The 20,332-nt window shown below is 34.0% G+C and overlaps 2 protein-coding genes across 2 annotated transcripts; both read right to left on the reverse strand.

Moving 5' to 3' along the window:
* Positions 1 to 16,593: 16,593 nt before the first annotated feature.
* On the reverse strand, positions 16,594 to 17,319 carry LOC135221317 (interaptin-like). Its single transcript, XM_064259122.1, has one exon. The coding sequence runs from the start codon at positions 17,317 to 17,319 to the stop codon at positions 16,594 to 16,596; it is 726 nt and encodes a 241-aa protein (XP_064115192.1).
* Positions 17,320 to 17,321: 2 nt separating this feature from the next.
* On the reverse strand, positions 17,322 to 17,921 carry LOC135221318 (uncharacterized). The gene has a single exon (XM_064259123.1). The coding sequence runs from the start codon at positions 17,919 to 17,921 to the stop codon at positions 17,322 to 17,324; it is 600 nt and encodes a 199-aa protein (XP_064115193.1).
* Between the last annotated feature and the right edge of the window lie 2,411 nt (positions 17,922 to 20,332).

Raw genomic sequence — 20,332 nt, forward strand, 5'->3', positions numbered from 1 at the left:
AGGTATTTTTCAAATATTTTGAAGTGCACTTCGAGGTTTTATTTTATGTGTGGATAAAATTATCATTTTTATGCAAATTTTCTTTTTTGTTCTTTTGACATGTCCATTTCATATGCTTAATATTTGTACTGTCAATGCTTTGTTTTCATATTATGCATCATGTTTTTTTTTTGTCTTTATTTTGTTTAATTAGTTTGAATAATATTCTATTGTGTAATTGTTTGAATCTAACACGTGCAAATTAATTTGTATTTAATTAAATTTAATTTCAAATTTAATTATTGCTTTATAATTTAATTTAATTAATTTTCTTGATAAACTTTGATTTAATTTTGTTTAATAATTAATTCAAGAATTTATTAAACTTTTATTTTCAAGTAATAACAATTTCCCTGAGATTGGGAATTTCACTTATAAATTTTGAATTTAGAAATAAATTTTAGTATTTGAAATTTATATGAGCATTTCATTTAACCACCAGTAGTATATTTTATTTTCGTTTAGGTAGAAATATAGAGTGATAATTGTGCCGTTTCCCACAAATGAATCAGAATCAGGGAAATACTTAGATTTGAAATTGTAGAAGGAGCGATGCACTTAATTAAGATTACCTCACATCCATTTTAATGAACATAGACTGATTGTTTTCTTGACTGTTCAGTTCTATAAGGGATCACTGTTACCTTTAGAGTATTCAGTCGTTTAGTATTTGTGATGAGGGGTCAGGTGTCTGGCTGTAGTGAGGTAAGCAATAACCAAGTACTTGATCAAATTGTGCCCTAAGTACAAAGGGTGTCCCAGACCCAGGAATAAAAGGGTCTCTTGTGCCATCAAGTACAAATGGTAAGTGAAGTAACCAGATACTTGGCAATTTGGTTAACAATTATTAATGGTGTCCAGACACAGATATTTGGTTACTTCGTGCACCAAGTATTAATGGTGTCCAGACCCAGATACTCTTGGCCACTTCGTCACAATATATATATATATATTATATATATATATATATATATATATATATATATATATATATATATATATATATATAAATCAGCCCAGTTTCTTGCCCTCCCCTTTTTATCAGGCTTTTCCTCGTTTGAAATTTTACCCCGTTCAGGGAATTAATATTTGTTGAAATGACTTCTGTTGTTATCTGAAAAGGTATTCGATTTAAATAGCTGTTACAAGTATATCGAAAACTTTTTTATTCCTCGTGCAACTGCTTTTGAATAGATTTTGAGACTTCTTTTCCATTTTTTATTTTTTATTTTAATGCAGTAAAATTTTAAACTGGGTTTTTCGATTATTTTTATTTTTTTATTCGAATGTCAAGTTATGTTAGATTTATTGTTTACACAACATGGATTAGTAATTATTTATTCTCTTTTGTATTTTAAGAAATACATTTAATGGATTATGATGTATTCCATTAGACGTGAAATTTATTTTCATAATTTTACATTACTAATGGATTTTATACACGCATTAATATGTTTCGAAAACGTCTAGGCTAGGTTTCAGATTTTTTAAAAATTAAACGTTTGGGATTTTTTTTTCACTCTTCAGCTCTCCCATGAAATGAAATGACTGTCATGTGCATGAATCTGTGCATCGAGACTGGTTAAGTCAAATCGAAAAAAAAAGAGGAAAAATCCATTTCATGACTGACACGAACAAACAGCAGCTGTACATACAAGCAACTCGGTTTGAGTCCGCACCAGAGTTACATATACAAGCGCTCAGTAGTACAAAGGGGTTTCCCCTCCCTCGAACGATCCTGTCCAATGAATGAACTGCACTGAAAAATGTTTAAACATTATGGTACGTTCTCTCATCACTTCTTTTAAATTATTACCATCAACGTTGAACGCTGAACCCCCCTCTATCAAATGAGTTTTTTCCCCCTTTTTGATATTTTTTTATGGAAGCTGATAATGACATATATTACAGCCCCTCCGGACTGGTTACGGAACTCTTTAAAAACTCCATTTATCAATTAGGATTTTTTTTATTTTGGTCATTCAGGTTTTTATTTAATAGTCACTCTCTCTTTTCGAAGGAATACAGATGTGGACTTGCTTTATTTTCACGCGTATCTTTTCTCTCTCTCTCTCTCGTTTTGTTCAATATTGATCAATGTAAAACAGGCACTATTTCAGCTATTTATTTTAGAGAATAATTGTAAATTTATCTCCCCTATCCCCCCAAAATGACATTAGGTAGTAATTAGGATCTTTTAAGAACTTACTATTTATCTTATCGCGGTATCGTGGTCAAATGTAGAATTTTGCCATTCGCCAGTATTTAGGAAAATGGTCAGTGAAAAAATGGAAATGTAACTCCTGGAAAAAGTGTACAGGAATCTTTTTTTAGAGACCCTAGGGAATGTAAAGGCTACTTTACCCAATATAAATATGATTCGTATACTAGAAGTAAATGGTGTTTGTTAACTACAGTACCAGGGACCGTACTGAGCAATTTATTTTATCCTGCATAAATTAGTACATTTTAGGAAGCTCTGAACCTACAGGAGGAGAGTTAAGGTAAAACAAATGTAGTGGGACGCAGTGGCTTTGAAACTTGTAGGGGGTATCGAAGTCCCCCGCGAGATAAGAATGCTTGTTTTAGTCTGGACTAGAAGATATAATAGTTAATACCAATGCCTGTTGGAACTTTTCTTCTGAAGTAATTAAATGATTCAAGAGCCAAGTCATATGGTGTTTTGTTTTACAGTTAGAGAACGTTTCATATCAGGAAGCCACCAGTACTGGGGGTTGGAAAGTAGTGCAATTATGGTAGTTCTTGTCAAAGCTCTATCTGTAAAAATTATTGAATTGTAATGCGATTCGAAAATATTATTTGATGGTATGAAAAACTAGGCTTTACTTATTAACATAGGTCATAGGTACAATTTTTTTTAAACCTAGGTACTTTGTTCATGGCAAGGGATGCTGTTTTGATAAGTATTTTAATTTCAGCTGTAATTCTGCATAATGCCCCTGTACCAAATTATGATTTTGGCTAATATTGTTAGGTGATATTTCCGTTAATTTTTTTTCTAGAAAGTCACAGTAAATTAAAAAGGAAATTTTAGCGCTATATAATTCTACTTTTACAAATAATTGATAATTCTGTAGTACAGAGCAAACTGTGATATACAGTGGGATTAACTTAGTAATAATAGAAAAAAGATGACAAGTATATCGAACTTTAGTATATCCAGTATATTTCTCTAGATAGTAGTCTCATGATGTGCAGTACCTGCGGTTTATTTTTCATTTATGAAAAACGCATACCGTTACGTGTGATTTCCCTTTCATAACTTTATTGAAAGATGTGGCATTTATTTAATAAGTATAAACGATATACTAAGTCAGGCCCTGTTGACGTATCCTCATTTAATTGGAATGAGCGAATATTTATTACTTCTTTGTTTGGTGCTACAGACATAGATCCGTGTATTGTTAATAAGGGTTTGTTTTAAAATTCATGGATTGATAAAGTAAAAAGAAGAAAGCAGGAAACTTACGGAACTATAAAAAACGTAAGTCGGAAATGGAAAGGAAGTTCCTGTTGAAGGAAATAAAACTCACGCAGTAGGAAATTACGATGGGTAAAAATAAAGAAGCTTCGTGCCTCTATCACAGATTGATCGTCTATTGCCCCTTCGGCAAATGCAGCAAATACCCCGAATGGCCCAGTTGCCTCAGTATGTGGCTTTTAAGCCAAAGTCGTACAATCCAATCCATTCCAATGGAAAAGATAGTGATGTGATAGTAGAGCAAAGCAGATTCTTGATTTTCAGGGCTACTTGATTTGAAAGATCTCGACGTTTCCTAAAATTATATTAAGTGGATATTTCCTTAATAATACTTAAATCAAGTATTTTATGCCTGGATCTTCGAAGGAAGATTTCTTTGCTCTAGATTCTAGAAATAATGAAATGGGACAACAGATGTTATTTATACAATTTTGTTCAAAGACTTAACGAGAGTTTTGTTGCTTTTAGGTTGCGTAGAAAGATGCCTACCATGTTGCTTTAGTGGACTAAGTCGTCACAATAGAGATAAGGTGGAAATAAATGTCAACGGCTGTTGCGTACTAGGAAAGGGAAAGGTTAAAGGTTTCAGCATGTATTAAAAAAATGGACAAGGTTTGATAAGAAAAGTTTCTTAAGGGATTTCCCTTTGTGAGAACGCTACCACACACTCATAACACTCATAAAATATGGGGGATAATAACTATACAAAAATGTTATTACCATTTCGTTTTAAGATGACTTTATTTGGCTATTCACATTTCCAACCATAAACGTCATCTTGAATATATACGTATATATACTTATGCTCCAAGAAAAGAACATTCGGAGAAGAGAAATACAAATATATTTCAGATATTACTTGGGAAGTAGTATCTGACAAAACCTATGTTTTCCTCTGTTAATTTTGTTTAAATCTGCCCTTCAATTCGTGGAACAGTTAGATTACAGCAAATAGGCATCTGTCTAAAAAAAAGCGATGAAGGATTTGAAAAAGTAATAATTTACAAATCAGTTCCATTAAGGCTAAGAGGTTTTTCACTTCGAGGTCATTAGGGAAAATCTAACCGCAGCCAAGAAGTCTTCAGTAATGCCACCCTCCCTCACCGCAGAGCATCATTTCAGGAGAGTAATGGCAAAGAATCTTCTGCTTGAATCAACTGGGAGTTTTCTCTCGCCTTTGCATTTTACCTCTTCCCCTTCTTCGGTTGATACGGTCGAACCCCTACCTCGCTGTGTGAGGGGAAAACTAGAAGGGAAATGAAAGTAAGAAAGGCGCAGCAGGTGAATGAGGAGGAACAATAAAAGAGAAAATGCATGAGAATCAGATTGGAGATTTTGTGGAGAGGAAAACCTTGGGAAAGGGGAAGAGCCTAAGGATATGAGTGAAGATGGTAAGAGGTCGATCTCGCAAAAGATGGAAAGGAAGGGCTCGGGAAAGAAGGCTTTTGGGGGAACTGAAATTGAAAGTCAAGGAATGCACCAATGTAGAGCGAGAATAAGAATAAAATATAAGTGAATAAAAAGGAAGCTAAAGATGGATTTTACCGCGACCAATTATTGTGGGGGATTTTGCATAAAAGTAATTGAATTAGAAAAAGTAAATTAAAATGCAAGGGAATGTTTTGTTTATGAATAGATTCATCTGTTGTTTCTTAAAAAATAATTAAAGACGTAGGTCAGGTGCAGGAAAAGGCTACAATTAATGTTGCTGTAAAAGTAATATGATTTCAAGAAAGGGCAACCAAAAATATATAAAAGGAGAATAAGATCAGAGGTATAATTAGCCAAGGAGGTCGATATAAATAGCCCTTCATATCATTTGATAATTCAGAATGCTGAAGGAGAACGAAGGAACGACCAGTGCAGTTTCCCACAAAACCTTGGAGCTTCTTTTGTTTTGAGAATTGAATTAAACATCGATTACACAGTTCACATTTGTATCCTGTAGGTCATTTCGTAAGTTGGAGAGAAAGAGCCACATATCTGTTTGTCTGTCGTTTCAACGTTAGCTTAGCCATATCTCTCAAAGAATTTAAGTGCCCGGAGAAATAAAAATCAATGACCAATGACACAGTCAGCTTCATACTTAGACCGCTGAATTGTGGATGAAAACTCTCTTAGGGAAACCTCAACAATATTCACCACTTCATGCCCCTACACAAAAGGCTTATCTTGCACACTGTTTTGCTTCCTGGTAGTTAAAACCCGTTTCCAACTTATGCACCTTCAACCCTAAATGGTTTTTCATCCATATCATTACACGTTCACCTCGTTTCTCACTTTAAAACCTACTTGTCTCGCTTGCATTTACAGCTTAATCTCATATCTACCACCTCTAACCTGAACTTCCATCTTTGTGGCCATCTGTCTGGACCTCGTCTTAAACCAGACTATGATTAGATATACGTTTAGCATTTTTTACCATTGAATCAATCTACTTGTTTTTTCGTCTATTTTGAATTAACAGATAACCTAACAAATTCTGTACTTTAACAAATGTTTACAGTGATCAACTCACTTTTCTAACAGCATTCCCACATTAACCTCCTAGCGCAATCACCCTTTCAAGTGTTTCAACAATCCAGCAAACCTTTCAAATTTCGCAAAAGTACTCTAAATGCATTCGTTTACAACAGCAGTTGTACAGTAATTTTTTCCCCTTGACCCGCTCATACTAAGGAATAGAAACCTTAACTAACAAATTCATGTTTTCACCCGTTCTCCGAGACTCCTTGGTAGCACAGGCGCTACTCCTTCAGCTGGCTGCCTTTGATTCTTTGCCCTTCCTATTTCTGGCTTTTATTCCTTGTCCCTTAGGTTCAGAACACACAAATCCTTTCCTTTAAGAAATTAGCGTCCGTACATTTTTTTTCTTCCTGAACCACAGACACACTCACATTCAAAAACAAAAGGTGCATTACCATATTAGATTTCAATTGTTTTTGCGTTTCAATTTAGGATAGGGATTTATAATGCACATTTCCCATCGATATGGTGATTCAAATCTCAGGGTAACAAGAATGTTTTCCCATCATTCCACAGAAGTTAGAAAATGGAGCCACATCTGCCCATTAAAGGGCATTTCCTCCACCAGGGGATCCACAACCCTTCATTCTTGTGTATAGGGACATAATACCTGAAACCCAAATTATTGATACTTCTAGGGAAAAAACAAGTTCGCACCACTTATTCTAAAACGGAGAACGGGTTCAGGAGATACAGTGATGAACTATTCTAAATTGAAAACCAAGAAATAAATAATTTTTGGGCATTGTGAATGCTAATATGTCTATAAAACTTAATCATTACATTATATCTATATAGTACCCTAATGAGAAATAAATACTAACACACTGTGTTATCATTGATTGACGTGTCTATCATAGTTCTTGCTTAATTTTACGGGGGCATCATTATATGAGCACATATAGATTTTCATCCTTCTTTGTGGAAGAGTGGTTTAGATTAACGCCAACCTGACCTGTTGTGCTTGGGGTCGAATCCCATTGCCAGACCTACGGATTTATCATTTACGTTCAAGACACATAGTGGTGAGAATGTCCAAAAGGCGACTATTACTTGTTTGTTATATATATCTAGTAAATGTTACCAGTAGATTATGTATAAGAGCATAGATATATACGTTTGTATGTAAGTATGTATGCATGTATATATATACATTTAGGTTAACCTCACTTATAAACATCGTGTGAAGGGTACGAATCCCACCACCGAAGATATGGTTTCTTCGCTCGCGCGCGCGCACACATACACACAAATATGTCTGGTGTGTGTGTATATATATATATATATATATATATATATATATATATATATATATATATATATATATATCTGTGTGTGTTTGTGCGCGCGCGCGTCTACTTGGTGTTAGTAGCAACTTGTACTACAACCTGCATTTCCCTGGAAAATTATGCAGCCTCAGATTGAGACTTTCAACGTCGTAATTACTTGAGTATCCTGCTTAATATTATATGAGTTTGTATTGTGAGATTTCCAGATGCTAAGGTGCAAAGTCGTTTGTTAAACATTATGTGCCATAATGGTAAGTCTTCCACGTACATTTGTAACTTCTAGGACTGGCTACAGACGGTAATTATAACATAGATTAGTCCATATGTGAGTGAACACATCGAAGATTTCTTTCAAGGTAAATTAGATCGAATGAAACACAGATTAAAGTAACAAGTATGAAATTAATGGAAAATGAATGTTAGGAAAAATCCAAAGATAAGCGGATTATCACATTATCGGAGAAACATTTATGAATATCATTATTAACAACGGTACCAAGAACTTTGTTTCGTTCTTACGTAATAGCACGATGTGACACTTAATATGATATTGATGTTGACTAGTAGGATAGAGCACCATTACTCTCTAGCTGCATCGCAGGTTCATTAATTTAATATCTTATGGCAAAAGGTCAAGCAGGAAATTCTCCCCCACATATTTTAAGTAGTAATTAATTTTCTAGGAAAATTTTCAAGTAGTAATTAATTTTCTAGGAAATTTTGTCCAAAAGATGAAAAGTCCAAAGTTCTTGCTATTTACATAGCATACAAGAAATCGATATTGTAACACTGCTTTCAAGCGGGCAACAATGTCTTATCATCTTTTCCGACTTATTAAAAAGCCTTGAGAACAATGAGTAGTTTTCTCAGTATTACGTAAATTCTGTAATATTAAGACCTACCTCTAGCGTTAGAAAATCACTGTAAAAGTAGTCATATTTCGTACATTACAGGTCTCTGATGCCGATCTTAGGAATGAACTTGGTTTCCAGTATCTGTTTGGATTTTAAGTTATACTTTCAATTTATTTTATATTATCAGTGATTACAGCCTAATTTTTAAGATATTTGTATGATTCTCGTATCTGGTTTGGGTCCACGAATAACCTGGCAACCAAATAATTTAAGTCGTAATGATTTTGTTGATAATGATAAACTTTAGTTACCCTTTCTTAGAAAGTGGAATTATATGCTAACCACGTACTTGCTCTTTTTATTCCCATTCTGTCTTGTAGATTCTCCTGTAATACCCACGATCACATCTCCTAACCAGATGTATGACCAATTATATTCGTTGGCCGCATTACTGTTATCATTGCTTTCTATTATTTTCTTCAGAAATAAATTGAACAGGGATAGAATGGAAACATGTAAATTTATAATGGCAAAATTCCATTTAAAAAGTGGATCTGTTGAAGTATCAGCTTCGCATTTTTAGGGCTCAACCGCTAGTTATTGGATTTATTTGTTATAATGAAATTACTGTTGCATTAGCGTATTATTGAAAACTATACCTTCAAAGGTAAAACGACGGGAAAATAATAGTAGTATTTCATGGCGCGAAACTATATGGAATTCCCAATGGATTTGCGTCGTCATCATTTCAATACTCTAATTACACTTTTAAATTATTTTAGTAATGCCTAAATTCCACAGCAGCCTCATGAGCAAATTGCGTTGGGGAAATAATTGATGTTTATGCTCTGGATTTTATTACATCAATACTTTCCGTTCTTTGGCTTCACGAAAACTTCTGAAATATGCAATGTGTTCAGGAGGCGCTCAAGTATTCATTTCCACCGTTTGCAATCCGTACAAATAATCCAGTTTTCAATGTATTTTTAAATCAACCTTGAATTGAATACACTCAATGAAAACTATGTTAAAAAGTAAACGAGAACCGCTTCATATGAAATACCAGCGTTGTAGATGACATTTTATGGAGACTTTCTATTTACATAAAAACCGCGATATATACGGGAATAGCCGTAACTTACTGTTCACTTTTTTTCATCTTCGTAAGTTAGAAATAAATGTTAAAAGCAAGGAAAAATTAACAGATACGAAGGTATATAAGAAACATGGGTGATATACTACAAAAACACCATAAAGATATGAATTTATTTAGAAAATAATTGCACAATGGAAATAACTACCAAAATACCTTAGCTAAAATATATGAACAAATATCAGTGTTTATAGCTTTATTTTCATACATCAGGAAGATTTACCTAAATCTTTGGGTTCATTTTCACTGAGTAATATTTCAGAAACCCTGGACCTCGATAGAACTACCTATACTGTTCATGACATGCATTACTACATCTCAAAAGGGCACGTCGGCTGCTCATTGAGGCACATTCAAAACACGATGAATAGATGTTAACGACTCATTGGTAGCTCTAAACAGTGACTCAAACGATCGTACAACATTTGCCAAAAGTTCGATCTCTTCTGACGGGAGCGGACTTGTTTGCAACCTTTTACCGATATATATGCGATAAGTTCCCGATATGTTTAAGACATGCTTCACTGTAGTGTGAACAATGGTATACATAGCATTAAGCTACACACACACACACACACACATATATATATATAATATATATATATATATATATATATATATATATATATATATATATATATATATATATATATATATATATATATATATAACTCTAAAGGCAATTCATGGGAACTATGCACGGTGCAGTTGTTCTGTATCATTAATATATGATTTAACTCATTCATGTATTTGTATGGTAATATATAGATACTTATTCAGCAAACTTTAACTTGTCATTGCGATTTTATGTTAACAAGACGGGAACAGATTGTTAATGCTTACTTGGAAGTGTTGATAAACATAAATCACCAAAATGTTACAAGGAATGACATGTTGCTAAATGTTAATTATTGTGCATCTTAACTCACCCCTTCAGCAAGTGATCAAAGCTTGAGATTTTCACTGTGTTCTCACTTCAGCGTCTTCAACAACAATTTATAGCGTTTCATAAAAGCTCTCAACGCTTGCCTTGTGGCCTGTCCACACGAGCGGGCATCCCAGTCAGGTATTTCCAGCTGTTTATATTTTCTCTCGCTTCTGAAGCAGTGTTACCAGACAATCGTATCATTCTGGCTTCATAATCGGTCGGTCAGTATATAGTGAAACGGGTTATGGGAACAGTGTTTGCCCTCGGGCAATGCCCGCTAGTACGGACCGGACGCATATTCCCGGACTGCACTGAGCTTCGGCCAGGCTCCTCCAGGCTCCTCCCCTAGAGCACTGTGGGCGGAGATATCTCACGACGCAATTTTGTTCCGCCATACTTCCCTCTTCGTTCTTCTCCGTCAGTAGCTTATTTTGTTATGTTTTTTATTATTTTTATGTTGTCTAAACATGGAATTGTGACTTATATCCATATTTTACGATAGCAATATGCATAATTTGCTATATAAATCAATATTATTCATAAATTTATTGTAATATGCTGCTAGCCAAAGTTCTTTAGCTAAAGTGTTTACGATGTGAACGGATGCTATGACAAGTACACGAATATATACACATTTCATCGTAATTGAAGCTCAAAATGTGACAGTTAATGATGTTTCCAGATATCATTATACATATTTACTTGATTAAAATGAGTAATAGTCAAATGACTAGCACATTTAATAGGAACGGAGCTTCGTTTCCTCCCAAACCCGAAGTTTGTTTACATTCGTTAGCTGACGTGTGACCTAACTTCTATTTTTCTTTTACTACTATATACGAGAAGGAATTTGTAAATAAATTTTTTTTCAATAGAGTTAACATCACATTTAGTAATAAACCACAATGTTGAATTTACTAATGACAAAAATACTTTATATTGTTTGGTTTTTATCAGTCAGCTGACCTTGCTCTTTTGATTTTTCTCTTTAACCCTTGGTGTAGCCTTACTTTTGAAATTTTGTTTGTCTTTTCTCTTAAGAGGACATATAAGGTGACAATTCAGTCAAACAACGGGGAAAAATTGACTAGCCCTCTGTTCATGCAGAATATATTACGTATAACGGTGGCGGTTTAGATGATAAGTTTCAACTTTGCTCAACATATCCTTACAAAAGAAAGAGGAAAAGATGGTACCAACCCATTTGGCACCTAATAGTTAATGCTGCATTTGTAGACTCAAACATATATTACAATATTCAGAATCCCACTAATAAGCTTGATAAAAGCGTCGGGGGAAAATGAATGACACTGGGTTAGGCTGTAAATGCAGCAAAATCAAAGGAGTAGATATTCAAATCCTATGGAATGTAGTTAAGAAAAGCATTTTCCAGCACAGTATGACAACAAAAACAACAAGCCACATTGTATTGTATGCTATATCTTACTTAAAGAAAGATAATGGTTCATGTAAGAGAAAGCAATCCTATTTTTTTATGATCAATGTTTTGAAAAACGATCTCTTTGTATCAGTGCCAATGTGGAAAATAAATGTGTGAGGCATTGATGAATTGGGTAAAGGAATGTTGGTTAAATTATTAGTCATATATGAAAAGGAATTTTTATGATTTTTCTCAATTTTTACCCTTGCATACACTTCTGTAGTATTATTTTCGTTGCATATGTCAAAATTTTACAGGCTCAACCTTCCTTTTTCAGATGGTATGCTTCAGAAAAATTCTCTTCACTTCATGATGCATTGACCTTAATTTCAGTACTTAGTTTGTGTTCCTTCATTTTTGCTCTCAGATATATTCACTTCTAAAGGGTGGCAACCTTGCACAACTTGGAACTTCACGCAGCCTGCTGTTTTTTCTAGTCCATACATGTTTTTCCTGTTGTTACAACCTGCTCATCACTTTCCATCATCTACACTGCAGTACAGTGTGTATAAATGAACTTTTATGTACATCAAGCATGGACATGAAGGGGGTTTAAAAAATAAATGTCTATACTGTGAAAATATCTTACATCAGTCTCTATTGCTAAATAATACTAATGATAATATGAAGCTGCGATATTCCACTAGTCTTACTTGCTGCAGACTTATAGTAAAAGGACAAAAGGGAGGGTTAATAAGTGCGAGAATACTAAACAAAAAATATATTGTATGAAAAATAAACCCATTTTCAACATTATTATAATAAATGTCTTTAGATAATTACATAAGCATCTTCCTACGCACATGGATGCTAGTAGGTGACACTTACACGAGTCTTAATAAATAAAAAACTATAATCTGAAGATCACAGCAATAATAAGTGAGAAGTGCATATGCAGTTCTAGCAAATAAAGGTAGTTTTCACAGTGGATGAAGAAATGGTGATAATAAACAGTATCCATCTAATATATATCAGCCATCCCATACCCAGGAATATGGGAAGCATCACAGAATACATTATTATAAATGTCTGTAGATAGTATATAAGCAGCTTCCTACGCACATGGCATGGATGCTAGTAGGTAATACATACACGAGTCCTAATAAATAAAGAAACTACAATCTGAAGATCACAGAAATAATAAGTGAGAAGTGCATACGCAGTTCTAGCAAATATAAAGGTAGTTTTCACAGTGGATGAAGAAATGGTGAAAAGAATAATATCTTTCAGAAGACAACTCTGGAGTATGCAGCAGTGGTATGGAGTTCTCATTCAAAAAGAAGCATAAATTTAGAACTAAAGAAAGTACAAAGCAGTTACAAGATGGATAACATAGTTCAGAAATTTGAGCTGTGAAGATACATTTAGCAAAGATAGGACACAAGGCTTAACATTTCACTAAGGTTAATGGCTTTTGGCAGTTTGCTGGTTCAGCAAAACATTGAATGCCAAGTTTCTCTTATATTTAGCTGCTTTTAAGAGCAAGTCAGACTTTCTTTTTCTGCCCTTCCCAATTGGGGCAGCTCCTCTTGGCATGCCAACTGGACGTCTAGCAACTGATGTTGGTTGACAAGGTATTTTACCCCTGCCAGCTCCAGACAATGCTCCAGAAGAATGTAAAAAGCTATTTAGATTATTAGTCGACTTTAGTAACTTTAATTTCTTCATGAAAAGCTTTAGACTATTGCAAGAAGTGTTGTCTTAAAAATTATATTAAACAAAACTGAACTTCTTGTCTGCTATGGAAGGAATTTAATATTTTGGGGTAATAGGTATGTATAATGTGGGGACTGACATATACCTTTCTTTATTGGTAGGGTAGGGTAGGGTAGGTTAGGTTAGGTAAGGTAAAGTAAGTTAAGGTTAGGTTAGGTTATGTTAAGTGAAGTTAGGCAAGCCTAACCCAACAAACTACAGAGGCTCCCGAGTGTGTGTCTTTCATGCACCGAGTTGTCATAGTACGTAGAATGTTGGGCCATTCATTAACAGAACTGATGAGTTTTTAGCTATTTCATATCGTATAGAATGACATGCACAAAAATATATATATCTATAATTAACAATTTATTTTCTTGCACTTTGAACGCCATCCCCACGTTATACAAAGGCTCCATATTTTGTGTAGAAGTTGAATGCGAACCATGCATAAGCTAATTACTTTTTTATTTGGATACTACCTCCACAACACTGTACCTGTCTTGAGTGTGCCCCTCTCTCTGTTTTTGATGTTATAGGTCCTTGGTTCCCCTCCTGAAAGGTAGCGGTCTGTTTCCTTCATTCTGTCTGTTGAATATTAGTTTTTTTTAATTTTTTTAATTTTTAATTTTTGGTTTTAAAGTTTGAATATTTTTTAATTTGTAAATTTCTTAATTCTTAAGTCTTTGTAATATTTCTATATAATTGCGTTTTTCAGCTTTGAAAATGTCCTCGAAACGTCAGCATGTGTAATAAATGGGCAATCACTAGTACATGACGTCTCCTTCAGCTCCTTGTTGTATATATATATATATATATATATATATATATATATATATATATATATATATATATATATATATATATCTATATATATATATATATATATATATCTATATATCTATATATATATATATATATATATATATATATATATATATATATATATATATATATATATATATATATATCTATATATATATATCTATATATACTATATATATATAGATATATAGATATATAGATGTATATATATATATATATATATACATCTATATATCTATATATATATATATATAGATATATAGATATATATTATATATATATATATATATATATATCTATACATCTGTATATCTATACATCTATATATCTATATATGTAATAATAAATATAGAGATATATATAGATATATATATATATATTAGATATATAGATATATATATATATAATAAATATCATATTCATATATATATCTACATATGTAGATATATAAATATATAGATATATATATAATATAATATAAATTTATATATATATATATATATATATTAGCTTATATAGATATATAATATATAGATATATATAAATATATATTATATATATATACTCTGTATATATATATAAATATATATTTTATATATTATACTATATAGATATCTAGATAATATATGGATATAGATAATTTATATTAGATATATATAATATAGATATATAGACTTATAGATAATATAATAGATAAAATAATAGATACATATATAGATATATAGATAGATAGATATTATGTATACATATATATAATATATATATATGATTAATATATATATATATCTATATAGATATATCTATATATAATAGATATATGATATAGAATATACGATATATAATATATAATATCTATATGATATATATATATAGATATATATATATATATATATACTATATATAAATATTAATATATATATCTATATTACAAATATATAGTATATATATATAGATCTATATATATCTATATAGATATATCTATATATAATGTATAGATATATATATCTAGATATATATAGAATATATATATATAGATCTATATAATATCTATATATATCGAATACAAGTATAATATTATATATCTATATATATATATATATATATACTAATAATGTATATAGATATATATATAGATATAGATATCTATATATATATCTATATCTATATATATATATATATATAGGATATATATCTATATATCTATATATAATACAGAATATATGTATATATATATATATATATATATATATATATATATATCTATATATATATATAGTATATATGATTTAGGCCTTTAAATCCGGCCTTTATCTTAAGTGATCTCACCCCTGGGGCATCATTACTAAGAGAGCGTCATTGAAAGGGGTTTTATATTTGCCAGGGGTGGGCCCTTCCCCTCTCTCAGCTTTCTTAGCTAGCCAAGATAGATGAAATCCTCAGTTTGATGACCCTGCATCTGGTAACGCCTCCAGGTCATTCCTCTGTTTTTTATAGAAAACAGGTGTTCCTTTACAGAGTCCAAAATCAAGCCATTTCTCTGCTCACTGTTGGGAAAGTCTGGTTCCTTTTGCAGCCCAGTCACTCCTTTGCTGTAGACAGGAAGCTTCCAATCTCCAGAGCGGACGACGTCGAAATACAGCGACTCTTGATGGTACCCTTCAATTTCTTAGTGCCCTTACCACACTGGGATCAAACATTTTGCATATATTGGAGGCATTAAACTTACGGGTTTTTACGCCGCGCCAGAGGTTGCCACGGTAGTATATGCAAGTATTTGATCCATTATGCATTGCATAACCCATATTTTGCATATTTAAAAGGCATTGAACTTACGGGGTTTTACACCGCGCCAGAGGTTGCCACTGCAGTATATGCAAGAAATGGGATTTAATATGCAATGCATAACCCAATTCACATATGTAGTTGGCATGAAACTTACGGGTTCTTACGCCGCGCCAGAGGTTGCCTTCCACGCATGTGATTTAGCATTGATACCCATTCCCGAGGGTATCATGTGGCAGGAGAGAGAGGGGGTGCACCACAGTCCAATCTTGGAGAAGGGATGCACAACAATCCACTTTTCGGGCACTTATTGCCAGTCCACTAGCAGCTGTAGTCTGTCCACCGCTCGGAGCTGCTTCCACAACTACATCCAGGAGTGATTTCCTTTGCAAAAGTCAGCCTGTTCCTGTTCCCAACAGCAGAGTTATCCTGGCTTGTTTCTTCTGCAAGCAAACCACCAGTTCTCTTAAAAATGCCGAGGTTCCTTTGTGTGCACCCTTTACGTGACGGCGTTTCCCTTGTAGAGCTCTCGGAACATCTTCGCTTCCTGCTCCAGTTTTCAGAGGTTGGCTGCAGATCCCTTGATTTGGCGAAGTTTTTCTTCGAGGCTGTCCATTTGTCGGGAGAGAGCTTCGCAGTTGATCTGGGGTTTCCTCAGACATCGAGCTTTATCCGAATCTTTCCTCTCAGATATAGGAGCCTTCATTCCTTGACGCTCCTCTTCTGTTAGCCTTTTTACTTTAGTTTCCAAGCCTCTGATCTTCGTGTCCTTGGCCAAGGTCTCCTCCTGGAGGCTTTCGAGTTCCAAGATTGCCTCCATCTTTTCAAACTCCGTCATCTCTAATTCCTCCTTCACTTCAGCCAATTCAAATTCAAGTTGAACTTTCCTTCTTCTTGTTTCATTCAGCTTTCCATTTGCCGTCGGGTTTTCTGCTACAACAGTTTGAGATGCTTTCTGCAAACGGATGACTTCCATTTGCTTGAGGGTGCACTCATTTTCCAGTCGGAGGAGCTCTCTATCTTTCTGCAAGTTCTCCTCTTTCAGCTTTTCCAGTTCTTCCTTTTTCTCAACTAATTCGGCTTTACATTTGTGGAGCTGTTTCACATTTTCTTGGGCCATCTGTTTCTCAGCGACAAGGACTTGTAACTCGTCCTCTAAGTCGCTGATCTTGAAGGTCTTCTGCTCGCTTTCCTTTTTCAGACTTTCAATGGTCTTCTCTTTCCTTCTGTTCTCTTTGCGAAGACTTTGCAAGTCCTCATTTAGCTCGGTTATCCTGACTTGCATTTCTAGCTGCTATCTTCTCTTTGCTGTAGATCTCGATGCAACGTCTCCTTCTCCATCTCGAGAACTACGACAGTGTTTTCCAAAATAATCAGCTTCTGGTCCTTCTCTTCTCTCTCTTTCATTTGCACTTCGGTTACCTTCGCCTTTTCTATAATTTTGCTTTTCAATATTTGCATTTCTTCGGACATTGAATAAATTTGTGTGTCCTTTTCTTTGTTCAATAGTTCGAGGTCTCTTATGTGTTCTTCCATTTTCATTCTTCCTTGAGTCAGGGCCTTTACCTTTCGTGCTAATTCATTTATCAGCTGGTTTTTCTCTAACCTCTCTTTTTCAAACCTTAAAAAGGCATTTTCATTCTTCAGGATTACTTCCTCGAACTTTCGACTAGTATCCAAATGCGGTGATTCTTCTTCACTATCCGAACTGTCATCTTGGCAGTCTGACTGACTGTCTTCTTCATTATCCGAAGCGTCGTCTTCTTCGTTATCCGAAATATCGAGTTCGTCAATCTCAGAATGAACAACTTGGTTCTCTAGATTTCCAGCCTCCTCAAGACAGCCAGGGTTGTCCAAGGCCGAGAAATCGACAAAGAACCGAACCATACTAATGCCAAATCCACGAAGTATAAATACTTCAGTGAATAGCTCAACAGGTATGGCAAACAATAACCACATAATTTCGCGGGGGACTTGATGAACCGCGAATTCAAAGCACTGTGCAAGCACAACTGTAAGCAAACTTAGAAACATCTTTGTTTGTTATAAATCAACTCTCTTTCTGACTTATCATTAATTTTAAAAAAAGACGCGTGACGTTTCTGGATTCTGCTGGGATTCTTGCGTCATTGCTGTCTTCGGGAATGCTTGCTGATCCCCGGACACAGTTGATGTGTCTAGGTCCTGAGTCATTTTGGGCTCCACAGGAGCTGCTTCGGTCTTCAGAAGAGAGGAATTTCTGTGCAGTCCTCGGGGACCTTCTGAGCACCCTGGAGCCATTCAGAAGAAAGGAATTTCTATGCAGTCCTCAGGGACTTTCTGAACACCCTGGAGCCAATCTTCACACACACACACACACACACACACACACACACACACACACACACACACACACACATCTATGTGAACTATATTTTTAGTAGAAAATAGCTGACAACTGATTCACGATTTAAGTCATAAATGAGAAAGCTAATTAGAATGTAGATTTATTATTGATATGATATTTCGTTACAAGAATATCAATTTGATATTTTGCCTCCTCAGTTCCTACTGGAATTTTTTTAGGGCAGGAGTAACTGTCGACATTTTATCAGTATCTGCTCATACTTCAGTATGATATGGTTAAGATATTTTCAATTTAAAAGTGTTAACAAAGTTAGAATTGCAAATTGATCAACATACTTTCTCTTTACTAGCTTTAGCTCAGGGTTTAATGTAAATTGACTGATATATTTGTACTTTATAAGTATCAGGGCAGTCTTGAGTATAAATTGGGCCATACATTTTTACTTTATAGGTATTAGCTCTGGTTTTAGTATAAATCGACCTATACATTTTCATTTTATAATTATTAGCTTAATTGTAAGTATCAATTAACCAATATATTTTCACTTTATAACTATTAGCTCGGGCATTAGTGTAAATTGACCAACATATTTTCAGTTTATAAGTATTGGCTCAGGTTCTAACACAAATGAACCAGTATATTCCAGCTTTACAGATTTTACCTAAAATATATAGTCCAGTATATTCTCACTTTATAAGTGCTAAATAAATTGAAACTCAGACGCGTTCAGATTCCAATTCAGCTCAGTGCAGTCCCTAGAACCTGTACGATACTTGTCATCCGAAAGTTGTAACAAATGAGAGGGTATGAAAAAAGGGGATATATATATATATATATATTTTCAACTTGTTTATTTTGGAAAATACTTGTCCTGAGGTGTGAATATATATATATATATATATATATATATATATATATATATATATAATATATATATATATATATATATGTGGGGCAAATTAGCTCCAGCATTTCGTAACCTCGTGACGTCACACCTCAGGACAAGTGAACGGCATAGCGAGTGAGTAGTACGTAAAGACCACAGATGGCAGCATGTAAAAGCCTAACATAAATAAAAATAATAAAAACATAACAAAATAAGCTAATGACTGAGAGAAGAATGAAGAGGGCAGTATGGCATAGCGAAATGCAAAATACGTCGTCCGTCGTCTGCAAGGAAAGAGAGATGTCTCCGCCCACAGAAGTCAAGCCACACATCAGCTGACGAATGTAAACAAAACTTCGGGTTCAGGAATGGAAACTCGCAGCATATTACAATAAATTTATGAATAACATTGATTTATATAACAAAATATGTATATTGCTATCGTAAAATATGGGTATATATCACAATTTCATATTTACACAACATAGAAATTATAAAAACAACAAAATAAGCTAAAATAGGGCCGGAGTCTGGCCGGAGTCTGGCCGAACGCTCAGTGCACTTCGGGAATATGTGGACCGGACAAGGCCTTCCAAGCCGCTTTCACTACGCGTAAACGACGAACGCCGTCTCCATGGCATACCCATATTCCTGATTTTAACCGGATAAAACGTTCTAGAACATTCGATTCAGGGTGCTGATGAGACTTCCAGTCTCAGGCCGGTAATCCAAGGTGGCTTTCGACCAAGCAGCCGGTGCTGACATGCGCTGAATTTTTCGCTGAGTCCGAAAATGACCAAGCTTTCACCTGTGAACTGAATGTCGCAAGAAGCTACATTATCACCTTTATAATGCATAAATATTTTTATTTGTGAACTTACTGCCATATATTGCAGCTTTTCAAATTGATATCGAAATGAGTACATTAGCGTGATAACTTAATTTATACAGAGCATTCAAAGAAAGATACTATATAGGCGAGCTCTTAATTCTGAATCATACTCAGTAGGGATTGTCTCGTCAGTGTATCTTACTCGCGTGGTGAACTGTAGGTATTACTTAAGA

Source organism: Macrobrachium nipponense, chromosome 2, assembly GCF_015104395.2.
Source record: "Macrobrachium nipponense isolate FS-2020 chromosome 2, ASM1510439v2, whole genome shotgun sequence".
Lineage (NCBI taxonomy): Eukaryota > Metazoa > Arthropoda > Malacostraca > Decapoda > Palaemonidae > Macrobrachium > Macrobrachium nipponense.

What these genes read in the sequence shown, in the direction of transcription:
- LOC135221317 (XM_064259122.1), bottom strand. Translation starts at nt 17,319, where the DNA reads ATGCAAGTCAGGATAACCGAGCTAAATGAGGACTTGCAAAGTCTTCGC.
- LOC135221318 (XM_064259123.1), bottom strand. Translation starts at nt 17,921, where the DNA reads ATGGTTCGGTTCTTTGTCGATTTCTCGGCCTTGGACAACCCTGGCTGT.